The sequence below is a fragment of the Mustela lutreola genome, chromosome 4 (assembly GCF_030435805.1).
Source record: "Mustela lutreola isolate mMusLut2 chromosome 4, mMusLut2.pri, whole genome shotgun sequence".
Taxonomy (NCBI): domain Eukaryota; kingdom Metazoa; phylum Chordata; class Mammalia; order Carnivora; family Mustelidae; genus Mustela; species Mustela lutreola.
This window is the reverse complement of record NC_081293.1, coordinates 152,763,381-152,782,685: the sequence shown is the minus strand read 5'-3', so window position 1 is coordinate 152,782,685 and position 19,305 is coordinate 152,763,381. Positions and strand designations below refer to the sequence as shown.

Here is a 19,305-nt window from a genome sequence, read left to right as displayed (position 1 = left end):
ATTATTACCTTCTTGGGCAGTGAGTTCCCCATCCTCCAGCAGGGATCTAGAGAGATGTGGCTTCAGCTTGAAAGCACCTGGTAAACCTGACTACTAGCCCCAACCCTGTGGCCCAGGCCTTTTGCTGTTCTGGGGCTTAAATTTGGGGAAGGGCAGGCTTTCACCAGGCAGGCCCCCCTTTCAGGCAGGGATTGTGGGATACTGGGGGGCCACGGGAGAAGAGCACTACAGTTGAGGGCAAGCTTGGGCTGATGGATCACTGGGAGTTGGGGAAACTGCAGACTCCCAGGTCCCCCACCTGAGAGGCTCTAGTTCAGCCTGTCTAGGGTGGGCCCCCATATCTGCATTTTAACAAGCAACTTAGTAACTGATCACCCTCGGAGAGATTCAGCTCTTTTATATTTTGAAGACTATTTATTTGAGAAAGAGCTAGTGAGGGAACACAAGCAGGGGGGAGTGGCAGGCAGAGGGAGAAGCCAACTCCCGCTGAGCAGGAATCCTGATGTGGGACTCGATCCCAGGACCCTGGGATCATGACCTGAGCTAAAGGCAGATGCTTAGCTGGCTGAGCCACCCAGGCGCCCCAAGAAAACTCAGCAATTAAGAAAGGCTAAGAAAGGGGCACCTGGGTGGCTCAGTCACTGAGCATCTGCCTTTAGCTCAGGTCATGATCCCAGGGTCCTGGGATCGAGTCCCACATCAGGATTCCTGCTCAGCGGGAAGCCTGCTTCTCCCTCTCCCACTACCCCTCTCGTGTTCCCTCTCTCACTGGGTCTCTGTCAAATAAATAAATAAAATCTCAAAAAAAAAGAAAAGAAAAGAAAAGAAAGAAAGGCTAAAAAAGGACATCTGGCTGGCTCGGTACTTAGAGCATGCAATTCTTAATCTCAGGGTTAGGAGTTCAAGCCCCACACTAGGCATAGAGCCTACCTTCAAAACAAGTTTTCCCTTTAGATGAGCCTTCAGGTTCAGGGTCTCCCTCCTCAACAATTCCAAGGCCTTCCTTACATAACAGCTCTCCAAATATTTGAGTTGCTGGTGGTGTTCCTCCCTCAGTCCGATCTCAGCATGCAACATCCCCAATCCACTCAGCTACTTCCAGCATGATTTCCCCCTCATGGAGAGAAGGATTCCTCTTGTCACAACAAAGCAGGCCCCAGCATGACCCAGCAGTCTGGTATGGTCCTCCAGAGGATAGCAGTTTCCTGGAGATTCGACCCCCAGCTCGGGGCAATCAGCAAATTTTGTGACACATCTAAATCACATGCCGGGACCTATACAGGCCCTGTGACATACGGCGTGATTAATCCTCCTACGAACTCTCCCGCAAACAGGTTAATATTCCCCTTCTGCAATTTGGAAACCATGGCTCACCGAGGCTGCCCAGCAGAGATGGAGCTGGGGTGGTGTGAGGGCTGGTTCCATGCGTCAGAGTGGCTCGAGTACTGCCCTCGGTTATGCAATCAATGCTAACCAATGCATTGCTGATAGCCTATTATTCAGGACATGTGGTTAACAGCTACATCAACCAAGTGACTTTCAGGAAGAGACAATCTTAGGAATCTGAGTGAGCCCCATCCAACAAGTGGAAGAATCTTAAGAGCAAAACAGAGGTTTCACTGAGGACGGTATTCTGCCTCACGCCTGCGGCAGAAGCAAGTCTCCACAGAGGGTTTCCAGGTCCCTAGAGTTTGGACCTGCCAGCCTCCATGATGGCACCAGCCAACTGAAATTAATCTCTGAAACATACACGTATACTGATTATATTATACTGGTACTGTTCTCCGAAGAACCCTGATGCTGATGGGAACCCAGTTCTCTCCAACCTTCGAAGGCTGTGCCTTGCTTCCATGCCCCCGTCCACACTCTGCCAAAACTATCAGAACCGGAACCGACCTGGGGGTGCGCGGGAGCCCTGGCTGGCTTCAGCTGCCCAAAAGTATATGTGAATATTCACACAGATCCTTAACAACGAGATGCCAAGAATAACTTCTTCGTATCAAAAGGCTGCCACAAAGGGGGAAGTGTGCCTTCACAAGCCTGGAGTTTTGTCGTGGGTGGGAGGCGGGTAACTCAGTGCGTAAGAAGGCTGACTTGTTCTCTTCTGGGTAAGGTCACTAACCTGCTATAGAACTTTAGGCAATCCTAAGTTTCACCACCTGATTAATTACAATGCTTGAGAGTCAGCTTTCCACGGCCCCCATCCACTCAAACTGGCATTAAATGGTCAGACGGCCTATCAGGACTTCAGATCTGACCTACTTTCTAGCCTTGAATGACCCAAGACACATTCAAACTCACGGGACCCTGAAGTTCTAGAAGGCCCGTGAGGGGGATAGATGAGCAGTTCTCGGGAGAGGCTGGCAGGGCAGGTGTCTGTTCTTCACCCTGTCTCTGCTGCTACCTCCAGGTTAAATGAAGACCCAGTTTCCAGGCTCAAGACACAGCAGTTCCAAGTAGAGCACACCAAGGCCCGTAGACGAAATGGTACACAGTGCGACAGGGCTCGGAGGAAGAACAGGAAATGCCTGTCGATGAGGTGACGATAGTTGAGATGAGTCTGAGATCTTAACAATAGAAGACTTGGAAGGAATGAAAGGATGCATTCGGGCAAAGGTAACAGAGTGAGGTGCTGCGGGGCTGTCTGGGGAAAAGGAAGGGAGAAAGTGTGAGGTGGAAAGTAGGCCACGGGTAGTGGGAGGTGAGCTCGGCCAGGGGAGCTGGGAGTTCGGTCACACGAGCCAAACGCCGAGCCTCGAATGACAAAATATCAAATCAGCAGGTAGGTAGTGAGCTGATGGAGGCTCCCCAGATGACAGTGAAGAGAAAAGGTGAGCTCTGGAAACCTGTACCTGGCAAGAGAACGAATGGGAATAAATCGGAGAAGGGGCATGACAGCCCCAGCTGAACGAACAGCAGTTGTTGACATTACTGAGGGCGTGCTATGTACCAACACCGTTAACGTGTATGATCTCATTTAATGCTCACCATGACTCCCTAAGGTACTCTTACCATCCCACTTCACAGAGAAGGGAATGAAGGCACAGAGAGGTTCAGGAGTGCACCCCAGATCACATGGCCAGGCAGCCGTGGGGCAGAGATCTGCAGCAGCTGGTCTGACCCCAGAGCCCAGCACATTTGCCCACCAGCCTAGCCTGCCCTGGGCCCTATACTTGGATTTCTGAGCTGAGAAGCAGGGAGAATGGAGAGTAGCCAAAGGATACAAGGGATACCGAAGAGCAGACAGTTCTGTAAACCACAAACTGAGGTGAAGGATTGACTGGAAAAAGTTTGAAGTAAGGTTCCTTGGGGTTAGCTGCAAATGAAGTCAGCAAAACAAACCAACCAACTCAGGTTCGCTCAAGAGCATACACCAAATCCTGCGGCCAATGATCCTCCACTAAGATCAACTGCTTCCAGAAACAGTTGCAGCCTACTTGCTAAGTGAGCTGAACACCCCAAGAGTTGCCAGGAAAAGGGGCATGAGTGTGTAATGGATTAACATGTGTCCCTCAAAATTCACATGTTGAAGCCATAACCCTCAGTAGAACTGATTGAATGTGATTTTATTTGGAAATTGGGTCACTGCAGATGTAATTAAGATGAGTAGGGCGGGCCCTAATCCTGGATACAGATGAGCACATAGGGAGAATGTCTTGTGAAAAAGGCAGAGACTGGGGTGACACAGTGGAAACCAAGGGTCGCCTCTTGATCTTGGGGCTGTGAGTTCAAGGCCCACAGGTGTAGGGATTACTTAAAACTAAAATAGGGGAGGGAATGAAGGAGGGACCAAGGGTTGCCAAAGATTGCCAGCAAACTACCAGAAGTTAGGAGAGAGGCCTGGACTGCCTCAGAAGGAACCACACCTTGATTTCCAACTTTTCACCTCCAGAACGGGAGACAGTAAGGTTCTGCTGTTCAAGCCACCCAGTTACTGCAGCCCCGGGACACTCATATGTGACCTATGCCAACCTTCCCCTTAAGACCACAGGTGAATTTTTACCGAACCAAGTCTTTCAGCAAAGAGCCTTCTCTGAAATTTTGTTATACTGGGTTGTACGAAGGTCTAAGACTCTATCTGTATCACAGTTATGAGTTAAAAACAAGTGTTTGAAACTTCGTCTATCTCCAATTGCCCAGACACCAGGAATTAACTCTGCTTTTGAAATTAAGAACAAATTTTATTCTAACAATCAAGGAGCTTCCTCATCTTCTTTACTCTTAGAAGGGAGTACTGATTGTTGTATCAGATTCTTCCAGTGACCTGAAGATACCCCGTCCAGGCCACAAGGTCCTGCCGGGGTCTCACCCAGTGCACGGTCCTGGTTCTGAGGCTTAAACCATTATCAAAAGGACTGCAAGTGGGATGCCTGAGTGGCTCAGTGGGTTAAGAGTCTGCCTTGGACTCAGGTCATGATTCCAGAGTCCAGGGATTGAGACCCACACCTGGCTCCCTGCTCAGCGAGCCTGCTTCTCCCTCTCCCTGCTGCTCTCCCTTTGTCAAATAAATAAAATCTTAAAAAAAAAAAAAAAAAAAAAAAAAAAGAGGACTACAAGCTTCTCCTTTTCAACATGGAGACAAGCTCTCTCAAATACTGGGGCTGGCTCCAGGCAGTCACTTGTCTTCAAATATGCTCACACATTCAAATCTGCAAGAACCATTCAAGTCCCAGTTTAACCCAGGCACTACTTTGAAAACATGTGCTACATCGGTTGTTGAGAGAAGGTTGAGAGAATAGTTTTGAAGGGAAGCAGGTCGGCCCCGGGGAATTCCGGATACTGTTTTCAGATAATGATCGCCCCCACTAAAAAGTGAAACCAAAGTGGCACCTCTTTTGATACCTGGAAAACCCCCCAATCCAACACATTTTTGCAAATGGACAAAAATTATGGAAAATTATCCTATACAACCAGAATCTCGTACAACTCAAATATAAGCCACTGGAATTATCTGTTTAAAAACAAACACCATAAACCCCTGATTTTCCCACAGGACAAAGCTCTCCCTCTTTTCAAAGATACCAGTAGCTAACTTTTATCAAGTGCTTAAGATGGGACCCTGCAAATGTCTGAGCCTCTGATGTGGAATGAATGAAGGCTCACGATGTCCTGGGTGGGGGAGGTACCTCGCTGCGAGTACCTTCATGATTCTCACTGCGCCGGTCAGGAAACTGAAGCAGACAGGTGAGGCAACTGGCCCAAGGTCACACAGCAGTAAGGAGTAGAGCTGAAATTCAAAACCAGGCTGCAACACACCACACCCGCTGAGCCAGCAAAAAACCTGGGCAGACTCATCAACAAGACAAAGGCACGCAGAGTGAGTGGGGGCAGGTTAAGGAGGGCAGCGGGAGATCGGAGGCGAAACAATCACATTCCAGGCACTGGGCTGGCACTTCATGTATGCTTTTCTCATTTAATTCGCACGAACCTTAAAATAAGCATCACCTGACAGTAGTAAGTGATAGCCCTAAACCCCGGTCTGCTAACTGCAAACCCTGGTGTCGTTGTCCCCCCAATCAAGGTTTCAGATTGTAAACTCGGAACTGATGGATGGTGCAATTGGCTTGTAAAAGTCAGTCCAGCATCAGAGAGCAGTGGTGCTGAGGCCCGGGGCGGGGAGAGGGGGGATCACCCCACACAGCTGCATGTTGTTTTGCAGACCCTGGGTACAGCACAGGTGCTTAATTAATGTGCTAACACGGGAGTCAGGAAGCTCAGGTTCTGTTACCAATCTATACAGACCTACTACCAGATAGAAGCGCCTTGGGTTGTTGTTTTTTTTTTTTTTTTTTTGCTTCTGTTTTTAAAAAGCATAACCAATAAAGGTAAAAACTATAAGATGTTCCACAGCGGATCATGGCCAGGACGAACCTAACCAGGGCACCCCAGCAGCTACCACGATCCGGCAGGTCCACGCATGCCGGCTGTGGAAGGCAATGCCAGGAGATTGGCCTGTATAAATTTCAGTGGGGCCCAACCCTCCATGGAGATGTGGCCAGTCCTTGGCCCCAGAGCTTCCCCCTAAGCAGATTTGCCAGCCCAAATAGGTAGTAATGCTGATAAGGGGAAGGAAGTCCTCCCAGAGTGAACAGCTTCACCTCCCTGCAGGCCCTGGTATGCTTTGCAAAGTGGGTGGCATCTGCCACAGCACAGGGCACTGGGTTTCTCACGCACACACACACACCAGTTACAAAATCACGAACGTCTGGAGTGCAGCATGCACCACTCCTTAGGACGCAGAGGATTCAGGTGAAGGTCGACACCCGGTGAGAGAGCAAGAAGAACCTTCTACTTTTTGTTTTGGACAGAAGCCCACCAAGACTCAGTCCCCACCCCAGCCCCCACCCCATTAGTTCCTGCCTCAGGAAGAGGAAGGAATCGGATCTGCATAACAGTGAATCACAGGCACTTCAGCACAATGACCCCTCCGGGAGAGGGTGGAGAAGCTCGTCTGGCAACCGCCTACACTAACAGGGCAATTCTGAAGAGTGGCAAACAAACCTGTCTAGCTCTAGTTCCCACTTTGAGTAAGATCGCACTCCGCGAAAACAACATCCAAGGAACACCTGTTGATCGATACCGACTGCTAACACTAAGGTTTGGGCCATGAGATAATTAAAAAGGCCCTATTGGGGGCGCCTCGGTGTTCAGTGGGTTAAAGCCTCTGTTCGGCTTGGGTCATGATCTCCGGGCCTGGGATCGAGCCCCGCATAGGGCTCTCTGCTCGCCAGGGAGCCTGCTTCCCCATCTCTCTCTCACTGCCTCTCGGCCTGCTTGCGATCTCTGTCTGTCAAATAAATAAATAAATAAAATTTTTTTTTTAAAAAAAAAAGGCCCCGTTGAAGGCACCCTGGGTAATTGGTAATAAGTGTCTTTAGACTCCAAGAGCCCATGGGAGCATCACAGACACTCCCATCAGTCCATCGTAGTGAACTTTGTTTCAGAAGGATGTTAAACAGAAGGATTTGAAACCAAAAACCAAAGGGCACTTGTTAAGCCACTAGGTGACCGTCAGGGTACCTGCTTTCTTCATGCTCCTAAGAAGTTACACGTGGGGTGCCTGAATGGTTCAGTTGGTTAAATGACTGACTTCGGCTCAGGTCATGGTGTTGGGGACCTGGGACCCTGCCAGGGTCGGGCTCTGTTCTCAGCAGTGCTTGTCTCTCTCCCTATCCCTCTGCCCCCTCCTTCCTGCTCGTGCTCTCTCTCTCTCTCTTTCTCTCAAAAAAAAAAAAAAAAAAAAAGTTACACATGGTCCAGAAGAGAGGAGGATCGTTAGGCGCCGGGGATGGTTAGGTCACAGCAGCACTGTCTGCCAGCTGGCCACGGTTCCTTAATCAAGGGTAAATAGCGAAAAGGAAATGCAACTGGGTTAAAATCTGGGCAGGGGCCATCACGTTAGACCGGGAGCATGGATTTTTAAGAGAAACGCGTCCTTCCGGTGGCAAAGGCCCCTTTTGGATCCGCTGGTTCCAGAAAAAGACATCTCCGTGTACACGAGGTACTGAACGAAGACCGTAGGCAAGAAAATGACCAGCATGCCTTCTCCCCTCCGCAGCCCCGAACTACTCCTGACGGCCACCGAACACAGGAAAGGTGTCCTCTACAACCAAACGGATGGTCTCGCCTACTTTTTCTCAAACACCTAAAAGCCGTAGCGACCGCACTAACAGCTTTCGTTTGGATTCACAAAAAGGGGAGGAAAGGGTGGTCTCCAAACTGCAACCACCCAGGGGAGGACGGTGGAAGCAGAGAGGCTGTGGTCACTCCGTGGGTCCGTCACAAGCCTGCAGGGCTCCTGGCCAGCTACCCCAGCACCGCGCTCGCGTCCCCTTCTCCGGTTACCTGGTTCGCGCGGCCGCCGGCCTCCAGCACCTGAGCCGTCGATTCTGCTGGCGCCTTCTCCTCTTCCCCGGCGGCCGAGGGGCTACTTGCAGCCGCTCGGGGGTCCCCGCCATCCCCGGGTGCAGCCTGGCTGCTGTCTTCCAAGCTGGAGCCGACTCCTCCCGCGGAAGACGCGGCGGCGGGGGCGCCGAGCAGCCCGTGGGCCCCGTCGGCGTCCCCCGCCACTACGCTGTGCACTAGCCACGCATCCACTCGGGTGCGGGGGATGAAAGGGACCCCCAGCGCGCGCACCTCCCGAAGCAGCCGGCCCTCGGGATCCGCCGCTGGGTCCGGCTCCCGGCCTTTGGGGTGCAGCTGCTCCGCGCGCCCCCACCCTCCCCAGGCTGGGAAGGGGCTGAGCGCGTAGGCGGAGCTCGTCCGGCCTCCGGCCAGCAGCAGCTCATCCCAGAGCAGGGTGGGCGGCGGGAGCAGCAGGTAGAGGTCCAGGTCCAAGTCCAGGTCCAGGCGGAGCCCCGCCAAGCTCAGCAGGATGGTGAGGTGCAGGAGGCCGCCGCCGTCCGACCACCAAGGCTTCAGGTACTTCATCTCCCGCCGCGCGCCCGGGACGCCCCCGCCGGCGCCCGCGGGTCCCTGCTCTCCTGCCGCCGCTTTGGCACGTGCGCGCGCTGCGGGCACCTGCCCGGAAGAGAGAGAAGCGAAACAATGGACCCGAGTGCGTAGCAGCCGTCGCGGGCTCTCGGGGCCGGGCACAAAGGCGCTCCCTCGGCAGCCCGCACGGCGCTGTGGGGGTGGGGGGGGTCACGAGAGGCGGGAGAGAAAACACCTGCAATAACACTCTGCCTCCCCGGCCGCCCGGCCGCCGAGCGACGCGACCAAGCTCCGCCTCCCAGCTAGGCCCCGCCCCGAGCCGCGGGCGCAGCCGCCGGGGACACGCCCACAGCCGCCCCGGGCTGGCGCCTGTAGGAGGGGCCCGCAGGGGGCGGAGCTTCCCAGCTAAAGAGCTCTTTATTCGGGAAAACACAAAGCTTTCTGGTAGAAGTGAGTGTTCGGCCCCGAGATGGTGCAAATTTAGTGCTTGCGGGCCGGGCGGCTGTCGCTGAATGTGCCGGGTGGAATAGGGGGTCAGGAGCAAAGGTGGTTGGGAAGGGACAGAATGTGTAGACTGGGGGAAAAGTAGAGACACTGGGTGGCATGTAAAGGGCTACCACTCACGTGAGAACACGGGCTGGCGCAGTACGCTCAGGAGCCCAACCCTTGGTTTCATATCCCAGCCCCGATCAGCCAATCGTGTGACCTTGAGTAGGTTACTTAACTTCTCTGTACCTCCGTTCTCTTATCTTTAAAATGGGGATAATAGTACCTGTCCAGTAGGGATGAGGTTAAGTTAGATGAAATATTCTATGTAAAGCCCAGAGTTTGACATACAGATTCCACAGCTGCCTTTGAGATCAAACAGCACTCCACCTAAACCCTAGTTCTCACCCACACCCCCACACCTCCCACCTCACCTCTCCAAGTCCTGTGCCCCAGCGTCACAACCCCTCACTGTCCCCTGAGCCCTCCCTGCACACGGCTAGATCTTCCCTTCTGGTCTTCTTTGCCTGTTAAGGGCTAAGAGCACCATAGAGTTAGCCCGTATGAGTTCAAATCCTCCACTCCCCCTCTTACTAGCCCGGACCTTGGATAAATTACTTTTTGCCTCAGTTTCCTCACTATAAAGAGGGACTTATAATACACATTCCCCAGCAGGCCTAATGAACCCTAAATGAGATGCATCTAAACCACCAACCACAGCACTTGGTATAGGAAGTCCTTTTTGAGTATTGCTCATTATTTATGTTACCCATCCTCCAAGGCTTAGCCCCAAAGATACATCCTCTGAGTTTACACCATTTGGAATTAATCTCTTCCCCCATATGTTCTCCCACAGTGTTTTCTCCATACGCCAACATTACAACACTTGGCACATTGCACTTTGTGTTATAGCTGAATATTGGTTTCATTTGCCCATTGTAAATTCTTGAGGACAAAAAGCAAAAACAAAAACAAACCTGTCGGCTCACTTCTTTGCCCACACGGTACTCAGCCCTTGGCCTTGCAAATGTAGCTTTTACTAACCCTCACTCCCTTCCTCAGATGGGGGAGGGAGAAAGAGGAGATGAGCAACTGAGGGTTAGCAGTTGTGTAAGGAGTTGAGCAAGAAAGACTTGTTTGTTTGTTTAATATATTTTTTAGAAATTTTATTTATTTATTTGACAGAGAAAGAGATCACAAGTAGCAGTGGGGTGGGGCACGGGGAAGCAGAGAGCCCGATGTGGGGCTCGATTCCAGGACCCTGAGATCATGACCTGAGCTGAAGGCGGAGGCTTAACCCACTGAGCCACCCAGGTGCCCCAATAAAGACTTGTTTTTAAAGGTCCCTTTCTCTACCTGGCTCTCTCTTCTGGGTCTAAGTATGAAAAGTTCACACTAGATTTCATTTTTCCCACTGGGAGCTAGGGGGACAGAAGCAGACTTCTTAAAGCTGCTTCTCTTTAAGCCCTGAAGGATGGGTTAGGGGGTGGCAAAAAGGCTAGAGGAGAGATGCTTGCTAGGCTAGTGAGGTTTGGGAATGAAGCCTTGTTCACGGCACTTGGTCTCTGGACATGGGATTCATGTTCTGGATTCAGCTCATGTCCACTGAACTCAGGTTTTTAACTGAATGTCTACTACACCACCGGCCGCTGTGCTGAAGACTGAAGAACATGAAATTCTTAGCAGGTTTATGATTTCATTATGGAGATTAGATAGAGGTGTTTGAAACAATCAGAAACTAGAGAAAGAATGTACTTATGTGCCAAAATATTGACATGTACATGACAATAAAGGAAGTGCTATAAACAAGGTGAGAACAGGGATGGTGTTTTCTTCAGGGTCAGAGCTTCCAGAATCTTACACACAGATTTGGTGCTCAAAATATATATTTTTTCAGTTGAATTGAGGAATTTAGATTGGAGAAGTGTTTTGAGGGATCTGAATAATAGCGTAGCATCGGGAAAGGCATTCAAACTTCCTGTGTAACGTTCATTGGGAAGGGGGCTGACCCCCTCATCTTTTTTTGTTTTTGTTTTTGTTTTTTTTTTAAGATTTATTTATTTGACAGACAGATCACAAGTAGGCAGAGAGGCAGGCGGCGGTGGGGGGGGGCAGGCTCCCTGCTGAGCAGAGAGCCTGATGCGGGGCTCGATCCCAGGTCCATGGCATCATGATCTGAGCCAAAGGCAGAGACTTTAACCCACTGAGCCACCCAGGCACCCCTCTCCTCTCATCTTTAAAAATGTGCTTAGATAATCATATTTATCAGAATGCTTAATTCAAAAGTGTCTTAATTCTAGCTTACAGACTGGTGAAAAGGGGAACACATAAAGGACCCTGCAGTAAAATCTTAAACAGGAGACTCAGAATCAATCCCACACACTCTTGACTTTAATCACAAGAGGTCCCAATTTTAGATTTGCAGAGAGTAGTGTGATTAGAGGAATGACTTCTACTTCAGTTTTTTAAAATTTCTAAAATCCCTCCATCCAGGAATAGCCAAATGAAAAGTGCAAACCATTATCTTGTAAAAGCCTTGAAAAGTCACCTATGTTTGTTAAAGTCCTTAAATCAGTGTTAGTCAAGGGATGGTCCAAGACTGGTGCTGGTCCACAGACTTTCTGGCTCAGATGAGGTTGGTAATAGACTTGGGAGAGTTTAGAGATTTTTACAGCAATTTGACATTGTGTGACATCCAACACATGATCAGTGGGTTTCCCTTTTTATGCCCTTGTCTTTAGAAATGAATTTTTATTTTACAAAAGCACTGACCTACGACAGACTGGGAGAAAAAAGAAAGCTGGTCCTTCACCGGCAATTAGCATTGCCTTCAGTAGCATTCCTGTGAGATAGTCAGGTTCTAAGATGACTCCCAGTGCTTCCCAACCCCTGAGTGTGGGCCAAACCTAGTGATTTACTTCCAACAAATAGAATATGGCAAAAGTGATGGGATGCCATCCTCAAGGTTCGGTTACAAAATGACTCAGTGGCTTCTTGCTTGCTTGGTCTGTTCTGGTGGCTATAACAAAATGCCATAGGACTGTGTGGCTCATAAACAGCAGGAATCTGTTGTTTTGGAGGCTGGAAATTCAAGATCAAGGTGCCAGCCTGGGCAGGTTTTGGAGAGAACCCTCTTCCAGGTTGCAGGCTGCTCACTTCTTGTTGTATCCCCACATGGTGGAAGGGACAAGGGAGCTTGCCCAGTGGCTTTTATAAGGGCACTAATTTCATTCATGATAGTTCCACCCTCATGACCCAACCACCTCCCGGAGAGGCCCTAACTAATAATATCATCTTGGAGGTTCGATTTCAACACATGAATTTTGGGGGCACACAAAAAATCCAACCACAGTTCTTTCCTCCTCTCTCCATCTCTTACTCTGTTCTTCTTGGAGAAGAACATGTTGTACGTAATCTTGAGTAGAAGCTCAGGTGGTGAGACACTAGCATCTTCAGCCAAGTGAGAACCTGAGGCCTTCCAATGCCACTCAAGTCAGCTCTGAAGCAGATTTTTCCCTGCTTAAGATCTGAGATGACTGTAGCCCTCTCTGGCGACTCCATCGTACCTTGTGACAGACCCTCAAACCACAGGACAAAATTAAATGGCACATGGATACCTGACCCAAAAAGAACTTGAATATAATGTTCTTTCAAGAGGCATCTGGGTGGCTCAGGTGGTTAAGTGTCTGCCTTCAGCTCCGGTCATGATCTCAGGATCCTAGGATCAAGCCCTGCATCAGGCTCTCCACGCAGCAATGAGTCTGCTTCTCCCTCTCCCTCTGTAATCTCTCTTGCTTTCTCTCTCTCTCAAATAAATACGTAAAATCTTTAACGAAAATAAATATTCTTTCAAGCCACTAAGTCTTGGGGTAACTTGTTACACAGCCTCCATAACTAACACATCCTGTGGGTTAAGGAGATAGTTAATGAATAATTAATAACTACGAAGTAACATTGCAGTAGTACATGTTGGTCCTGAGACACAATAATCTAGTTTACCCCAATTTAAAATGTAAGATTGTAGCTTGGCGTGAAAGATAGTTACCACAAAACACAGCCATCAACAGCTGCTGTGAATTGAGCACCAGTGCCACCTTCTGCATCAATTTCTTATAAGTATCGATCCAAAACCAGCAAAGAAGAAAACAGGTTAGAACTTTGGCATCCTTCTTTTGAAAGTTTCTGCTAATGTTAGCCACAGGAAATTTTGAATCTGTAGTAGGAATTCCAGGATTGAGCAAAAGAGCCTATTCAAAGTCCAAGATATGAATTGAGATAGAAGTCATTTTATCTAGAAGGAAGAATTCAGCATAGCTAGTTTCCAACTAGGCATAATCACTAGAATTTAAATGACTCTGCAGTTGTTAAGACATTTTGCCACAGGCTTCTGTGAAATAGATTTATAAATGGCCTCATTTGCTGTCTAGTACCCACCTTCGTGATGATGAATCAGCTGATGCCTAATCAAGAGGAAGAGTTTGTCTTCTTTCTCTCGTTAGTCCAGAATTTTCTGAAAGGTTGACTATGAAGCTGTTTTGAATGTTGTGATGATGATGATAGACCTCGATGCACTCGCACACAGCATTCATAGTAGAAGCTGCAAGGTGCTGATCCCCACTGTGTACTAAGACCTTCCCATGTGCGATACCATACTCAGAATGCAAACCCACAATCTCTCCACTTTTCACTGCAATCCACACCTCCTCTGGGCTGTTTGGCTGGTTTCTTCATCACTCACCCTCCTCCTCCAGCAAGAGGAAATGTCATTCTTCAGTCAATACATGCTTCCCATGGCTTGTGAAAGTGTCAAACCTGCTAAAATCTTCTTGGCAACGTTTCAGGGAAAATAACGTATTGGTTTGTCCCTCCTAGGATGCTCTTCCTTTTTGATCTCCTGCAAAAAAATAACCACTCCTGGATTTAGGGCACAGTTTTGAGTTCCGTGCTCACAGGATGAAGTGCACACCACGGATCTGGGAACCTAAGACTCCTCCTGTGTGAATCAATTTGTTTGAGGCCAGGCCTATGTCAGGGAACTCCCAAGCGAAGGAGCTTTGATGCCTCCCATCTCACCTCTATAGTGCGAATTAGAATTTTTACATTCCGGTTAAGCTTTAAGAGTTTGAAGTTGCTGTGTGCACATGTGTGTGTGCAGGCACGCACACGGGCACGTGTGTAAGGGGCCTGCAGAGCATGTAAAGGGAATCAGGAAGGGAGGTCGAGGGGACAGAGTGAGGCTGATCAGCAGGGAAGGAGAAATCTGCAGGTTTGCAGCAAACACAGTTGGGAGCAAAGGGAGTTTGCATTGCCAATCTTGGTCCTGTCCATCACAACCAAAGTGTCTAGCTCCTAAACTATTCTGGGCCCTGGTTCTGGTTAACTGCCCACACAAACCTGATCGGAGCGGCTAATCACTATAATAAATAACCCCCAAATCTCAGTGGCTTGGCCCAGTGCAAGCTTACTTCTTTCTTATTTTGCTGATCAAAAAAGTGTTTGGGATAAGGAGTACCTGTACTTTTCCAGGTCATTTGAGGACACAGGCCCTATCCTTACAGTGGCTCCATCTTCTTCCAGGTCCTCAGCATCTTCTTCGTTCAGCTGGTGATGGAGAAAGAGAGTGAAGACCAAGCATGGGAGGAACCTGTGGGCCAGGCCAGGAAGTGACCCCCGTGACTCCACTCACATTCCATTGGCCAGAACTCAGCCTCATGACCATGCTTAAAAGCCAGAAAGCTGGAGGGTGGGCCTCGTGGTATTCCCAAGACCAAGACCAAGAGGAAACCATGGATACTAGTCTTGGGCAGCCTCTGTCCCTTGGTCTTATTCTGAATTCTTTTCATTTAGAAACCACTCATTCAGCACTTACTTGGTATCTAGCTCTTTTTGATTGAAGATACTATTTTAGCCCCTCACAGTGACTCGATACACTTATGCAAACCCAGAGTGACTTATTCAAAGCAGAGTAGCACTTTACTCTGACAGTCTAGGTGTTTAAGGAAGGCTGCCTGGTGAGAATGTTCAAAGCATATCATGAACAGTGCTTGGGATTCCTGGTTCTAATCCTAGTTTAGCCCAAGCAAGTCATCTTGGAAGGGGTGCCTATGTATCTAGACCTCGGACCTCTTACCTGCACAGAGAGAACTTGAACTGGACAGGTTTCTAAGTTCCCATCTGGCCTTCAATGTATCTGAAAGTCTTGGCCGTGAATGAGGAGTTCTGTTAAACTACTATCAAACTCATGTTCTCACCTACCTATGAGGCTTTCAGTCCTGAAAACACCACCGCATAGTTTGGAAAATAAGATACACTCTATTCTGGATTCAGTCTCCAGCTGGAAGGGAAACACGAAAGCATCTTTCTCTGACTTTATGATACGACTTCCCTACTTTTTTGGTTAGTACGGGTACCTGCCTGATGACGTCTGGAAAGCTTATCACCTTGATCTTCACTCTGTACTTTCCCACTATTTGACAATAGGGAAGCCACGCATGAGTTGGGTTGTGAGGAAGGTCACTGATCATCCAGAAAGTAGAAACCCCAAGAATCCCTAATCAGGATTTAATAGAAATCCAGATTCTAGTGGCCTGATTAATTGCCGCTTTGCTATCAAAAGCTAGTTTTGAGGCCAACGACTCTGATCATTTTTTAGTGAAGCTGATGCATTTTTTACTTCCCGAACTGATGGTTAGTTTAGCACCTGAATTCTCTCATTTGATTGATCTTCTCCTTCAAGCATATTTGCATTTTTGATAGTAGCTATAATGTTCTCTGTGCTAATCCACATCATTAACCAATTCCTGCTTAACTGTATCTTTGTCCTTGCTGTTTTTATCCAATTTCTAGTTTTATTATCCCGGACTCCATAAACTCTGTCAGATCTTAACTCCAAGGCAGCTTGTTGACTGCCAAACTACAAGAAAGAGGCAGGCATTCTGGGCCCCCCGTAGAGCCTATTCCAAGCCCCCTGCCATCCCCTGCCAGCCTTCCACCTCCTGTATAGAAAGATAAATTCTCATCAGAGTTGTTGCTTCCTGAACAAATATTGTCTACAATATTATAGTGGGCCAAATAGTGTCCGCCCAAATTCACATCCACCCCAAACTTCCAACTGAGACCTAAATTGGAAATAGGGTCTCCGCGGATGTAAAGTGAGGACTGAGATGAGATCATATGGGATTAGGGTGGACCCTGAGTCTGCTGAGAGTGTCCTTATAAGAACCAGAAAAGCAGACACACAGAGAAGGAGGCCATGTGAAAACAGAGGCAGAGATGCGAGCAATGTTGCTCTGAGCGCCAGGAGCCATGGGAAGTGGGAAGATGCAAGGATGTTCTTAGCAAGAGCCTGCAGGGGGAGCAGATCCCCGCCAGCCCCTTGATTTCAGACCCCTGAGCTCCCACACAAGTGAGAAATACAGTGCCATTTCAAGTCACCAGGCTCTTGGGAGTGGTAATTTGCTGGGGGCATTTCTAGAAAACGGGTACAGATAAGTTTTCCATTTCCCTTAGTTCTTGTGTGGTTCTTGTTATCATATAAGAACTATTTTTCCCCTGAGTCAAGATTGGGATACTCTGTTCATGGCAGCCAAGTTCATGGCAGCCTCAGAGCCAGGGCATGGGAGGGAGGGTTGCTGAAACAGGGAGTTTCCACATTGGCTCTCAGGCCAGTTCAGGTCAGGGCAGATGGGCAGGAGGTTTGGCTTGGAAGCCCTCTGAACCCTTTGCCTCATCCCAGTATCTAACCTTCAAGGCTCCCTCTGCCCTGACCTTTGTTTTGTTCCTCCCCCCTCTCCCGCTGCAGGGCCCCAACAAAATACCACATCAGGCTTTTGTGGGAGAAGTTGATTAAAAGTTATCTGTGGGCGCCAGGGTGGCTCAGTCATTAAGCATCTGCCTTCTTCTCAGGTCATGATCCTGGGGTCCTGGGATCAAGCCCCACATCGGGCTCCCTACTTAGCGGGAAGCCTGCTTCTTCCTCTCCCACTCCCCCTGCTTGTGTTCCTCTTTCACTGTGTCTCTCTCCGTCAAACAAATAAATAAAACCTTTTAAAAAAAAAAAGTTATCTGTGACTTATTTTTACAACTTGGAATAACTTTTAGTTTGCCTCCTCATGATAGAAGCAATATGTGCTCCTTATAAAACACCACAAACAGATAACAGAAAGGAAAGTAGAACTTAAAATCACCTAGAATTTCACTACCCGAAGGGTCGCACTCACACATCATTTTTATAAAAATAATTTCTTTATAATTTCTATAACTTATGGGAGTTCTATAATAATTTTATAAAAATAATTTGGTTTTGTAACAAATTGTTTTTTGTGCCTGCTTTTTAAAAACTGCCAATATTGATTACATCTTCCGTATTAAACAAATATTGCCACACATTGTCATCTCTGTAGGTGGCAAAATATCCTCTAATGTGGGTGTATTTGATCTAGTGAAACAATTTGCTACTGATGAGTGTTTCAGTTGTTGTCATACTTCCATTATTATAACTCTGTGATAAACTTTTTATACATGTTTTGGGGATCTTAAAAAAAGTTTGAATTTTTTGGTCGCTTGTCTCCCCCTCTCCCTGACCACCCTCCCTCATTTCTGCTCAGAAGTGATTTGTGATCACAGAATATTGCTTACCACTTTGCGACTTTTACGAACATCAATTAACCATGAACGTTACCCTCCTTAATGTATGTCAGTCGCAAGTGTACTTTCCCAATTCTATCAAACTACGTGTCTCCAAACCTTCAGGACTGACAAGAGGAGTTAGGAAAAAACAGGATCTGGATCTGTTTCCCACAAAAGCATCAATATTTGCTAAAACAAAGAGCTGGGAGGACCCCCAGTGGGATGCCATCTGTCCTTGTCTTGGAGAGCCTGCCAGGAAATCTTTTCACAGCCAAGAGATGATTATGTGGCGTAGCTGACACTGGAATTCAGCAAGGTGGCTGAGAGATCAGAAACTGGCTGATGTAAAGCGATGTTTTGCCATATGAAAACTGGAAGTATAGACGTGTGCTTCATGTTTGAAACTGCAAATTAAGGATTATTTATTTTCCTAAAGTATTTCCTATGGAAATCTTCTAACCAGCAAGATCACCTTGTTGAGTTAAACATTTGGATCATTAACAAGTCTTTTTGCTGTACAGCTTTTTAGGAAGTGAGCCGCTGATGAGATGCAGTTCCCCTCCCAGATTTCCACTATTTCAGCAGTGCTGTCTCCAGCAGAGAAGCTCACTGCTCTCTTCTATCACGTGTGGAAACTCAGTTCCTTGGCAGTTTCGGAGGGGAGGCGGAACACACAACGCCCAGCTTCTCAAGTGTGTGTTCTGAACTGGGTTCCAAAGGAGGGTCTTAGCTACCTGGATTCCTTTGGGAAAAAACAAACAATAACAACAAAAAACCACATACACACACACACACACACACCCCAAAAAACAAAAAACAAAACCTAGATTCATTTGGACAGCAACCTGAAGTGTTGTTCAGGAGGTTAACTTGCACAGAAGTGTAATTCTTCAAAATAAGTTGGACAGCTATAGCAGGGCCTGTTCTCTGACCACACAGCATTGCTCTGTGGAATATTTAGCACTCAGAATTGCTTATCCATTTGTGCATTGCCCAACTCTCCCCTGAAAACAAATTCCTTTAAGAACCTCAAACCAGCCTGGGTGGCTCAGTGGATTAAGCCACTGCCTTCGGCTCAGGTCATGATCTCAGTGTCCTGGGATCGAGCCCCGCATCGGGCTCTTTGCTCAGCGGGAGCCTGCTTCTCTCTCTCTCTCTCTGCCTGACTCTCCGCCTACTTGTGATTTCTCTCTCTCTGTCAAATAAATAATAAATAAAATATTTAAAAAAAAAAAAAAAAAAAAAAAGAACCTCAAACCAGAGGCTCCTGCATGGCTCAGTCAGTTAAGCATCGACCTTCGGCTCAGGTCATGATCCTGGAGTCCCAGGATCAAGCTGAACGTGGGCACCGGGCTTCCTGCTCAGCGTGGTGTCTGCTTCTCCCTTTGGCACTCACCCTGCTCCTGTTCTCTCTCTCTCTCAAATAAATAAAATTTAAAAAGAAAAAGAAAAAGAACCTCAAACTATCTGTAGCATCTGAGTCCATAGCACTCTTGTGACCCCTAAACACTCTATCCAGCTGTGTCCTTTCTTCCCAGTTTGTTTCCAGCAGATGCTGCCACCCCTCAGTGGGACCTTCATCTAAACTCACTTTTTTTGTTGTTGTTTTAAAGATTTTTTAAAATTTATTTGACAGACAGAGATCCCTGCCGAGCAGAGAGCCCGATGCAGGGCTCGATCCAAGAACCCTGGGATCATGACCCGAGCCGAAGGCAGAGACTTTAACCCACTGAGCCACCCAGGCGCCCCTAATCTCAC

At 48.2% G+C, this 19,305-nt stretch overlaps 1 protein-coding gene across 1 annotated transcript in view; it reads right to left on the bottom strand.

Moving 5' to 3' along the window:
• NFE2L3 (NFE2 like bZIP transcription factor 3) overlaps positions 1-8,757 on the bottom strand; it is a 30,628-nt gene extending 21,871 nt beyond the window's left edge. Inside the window, exon 1 of the mRNA XM_059171391.1 lies at positions 7,846-8,757. Within this exon, the coding sequence (XP_059027374.1) occupies positions 7,846-8,430 (585 nt within the window). The 5' untranslated portion in view covers positions 8,431-8,757. The remainder of the gene's footprint in view (positions 1-7,845) is intronic.
• Positions 8,758-19,305: the final 10,548 nt, after the last annotated feature.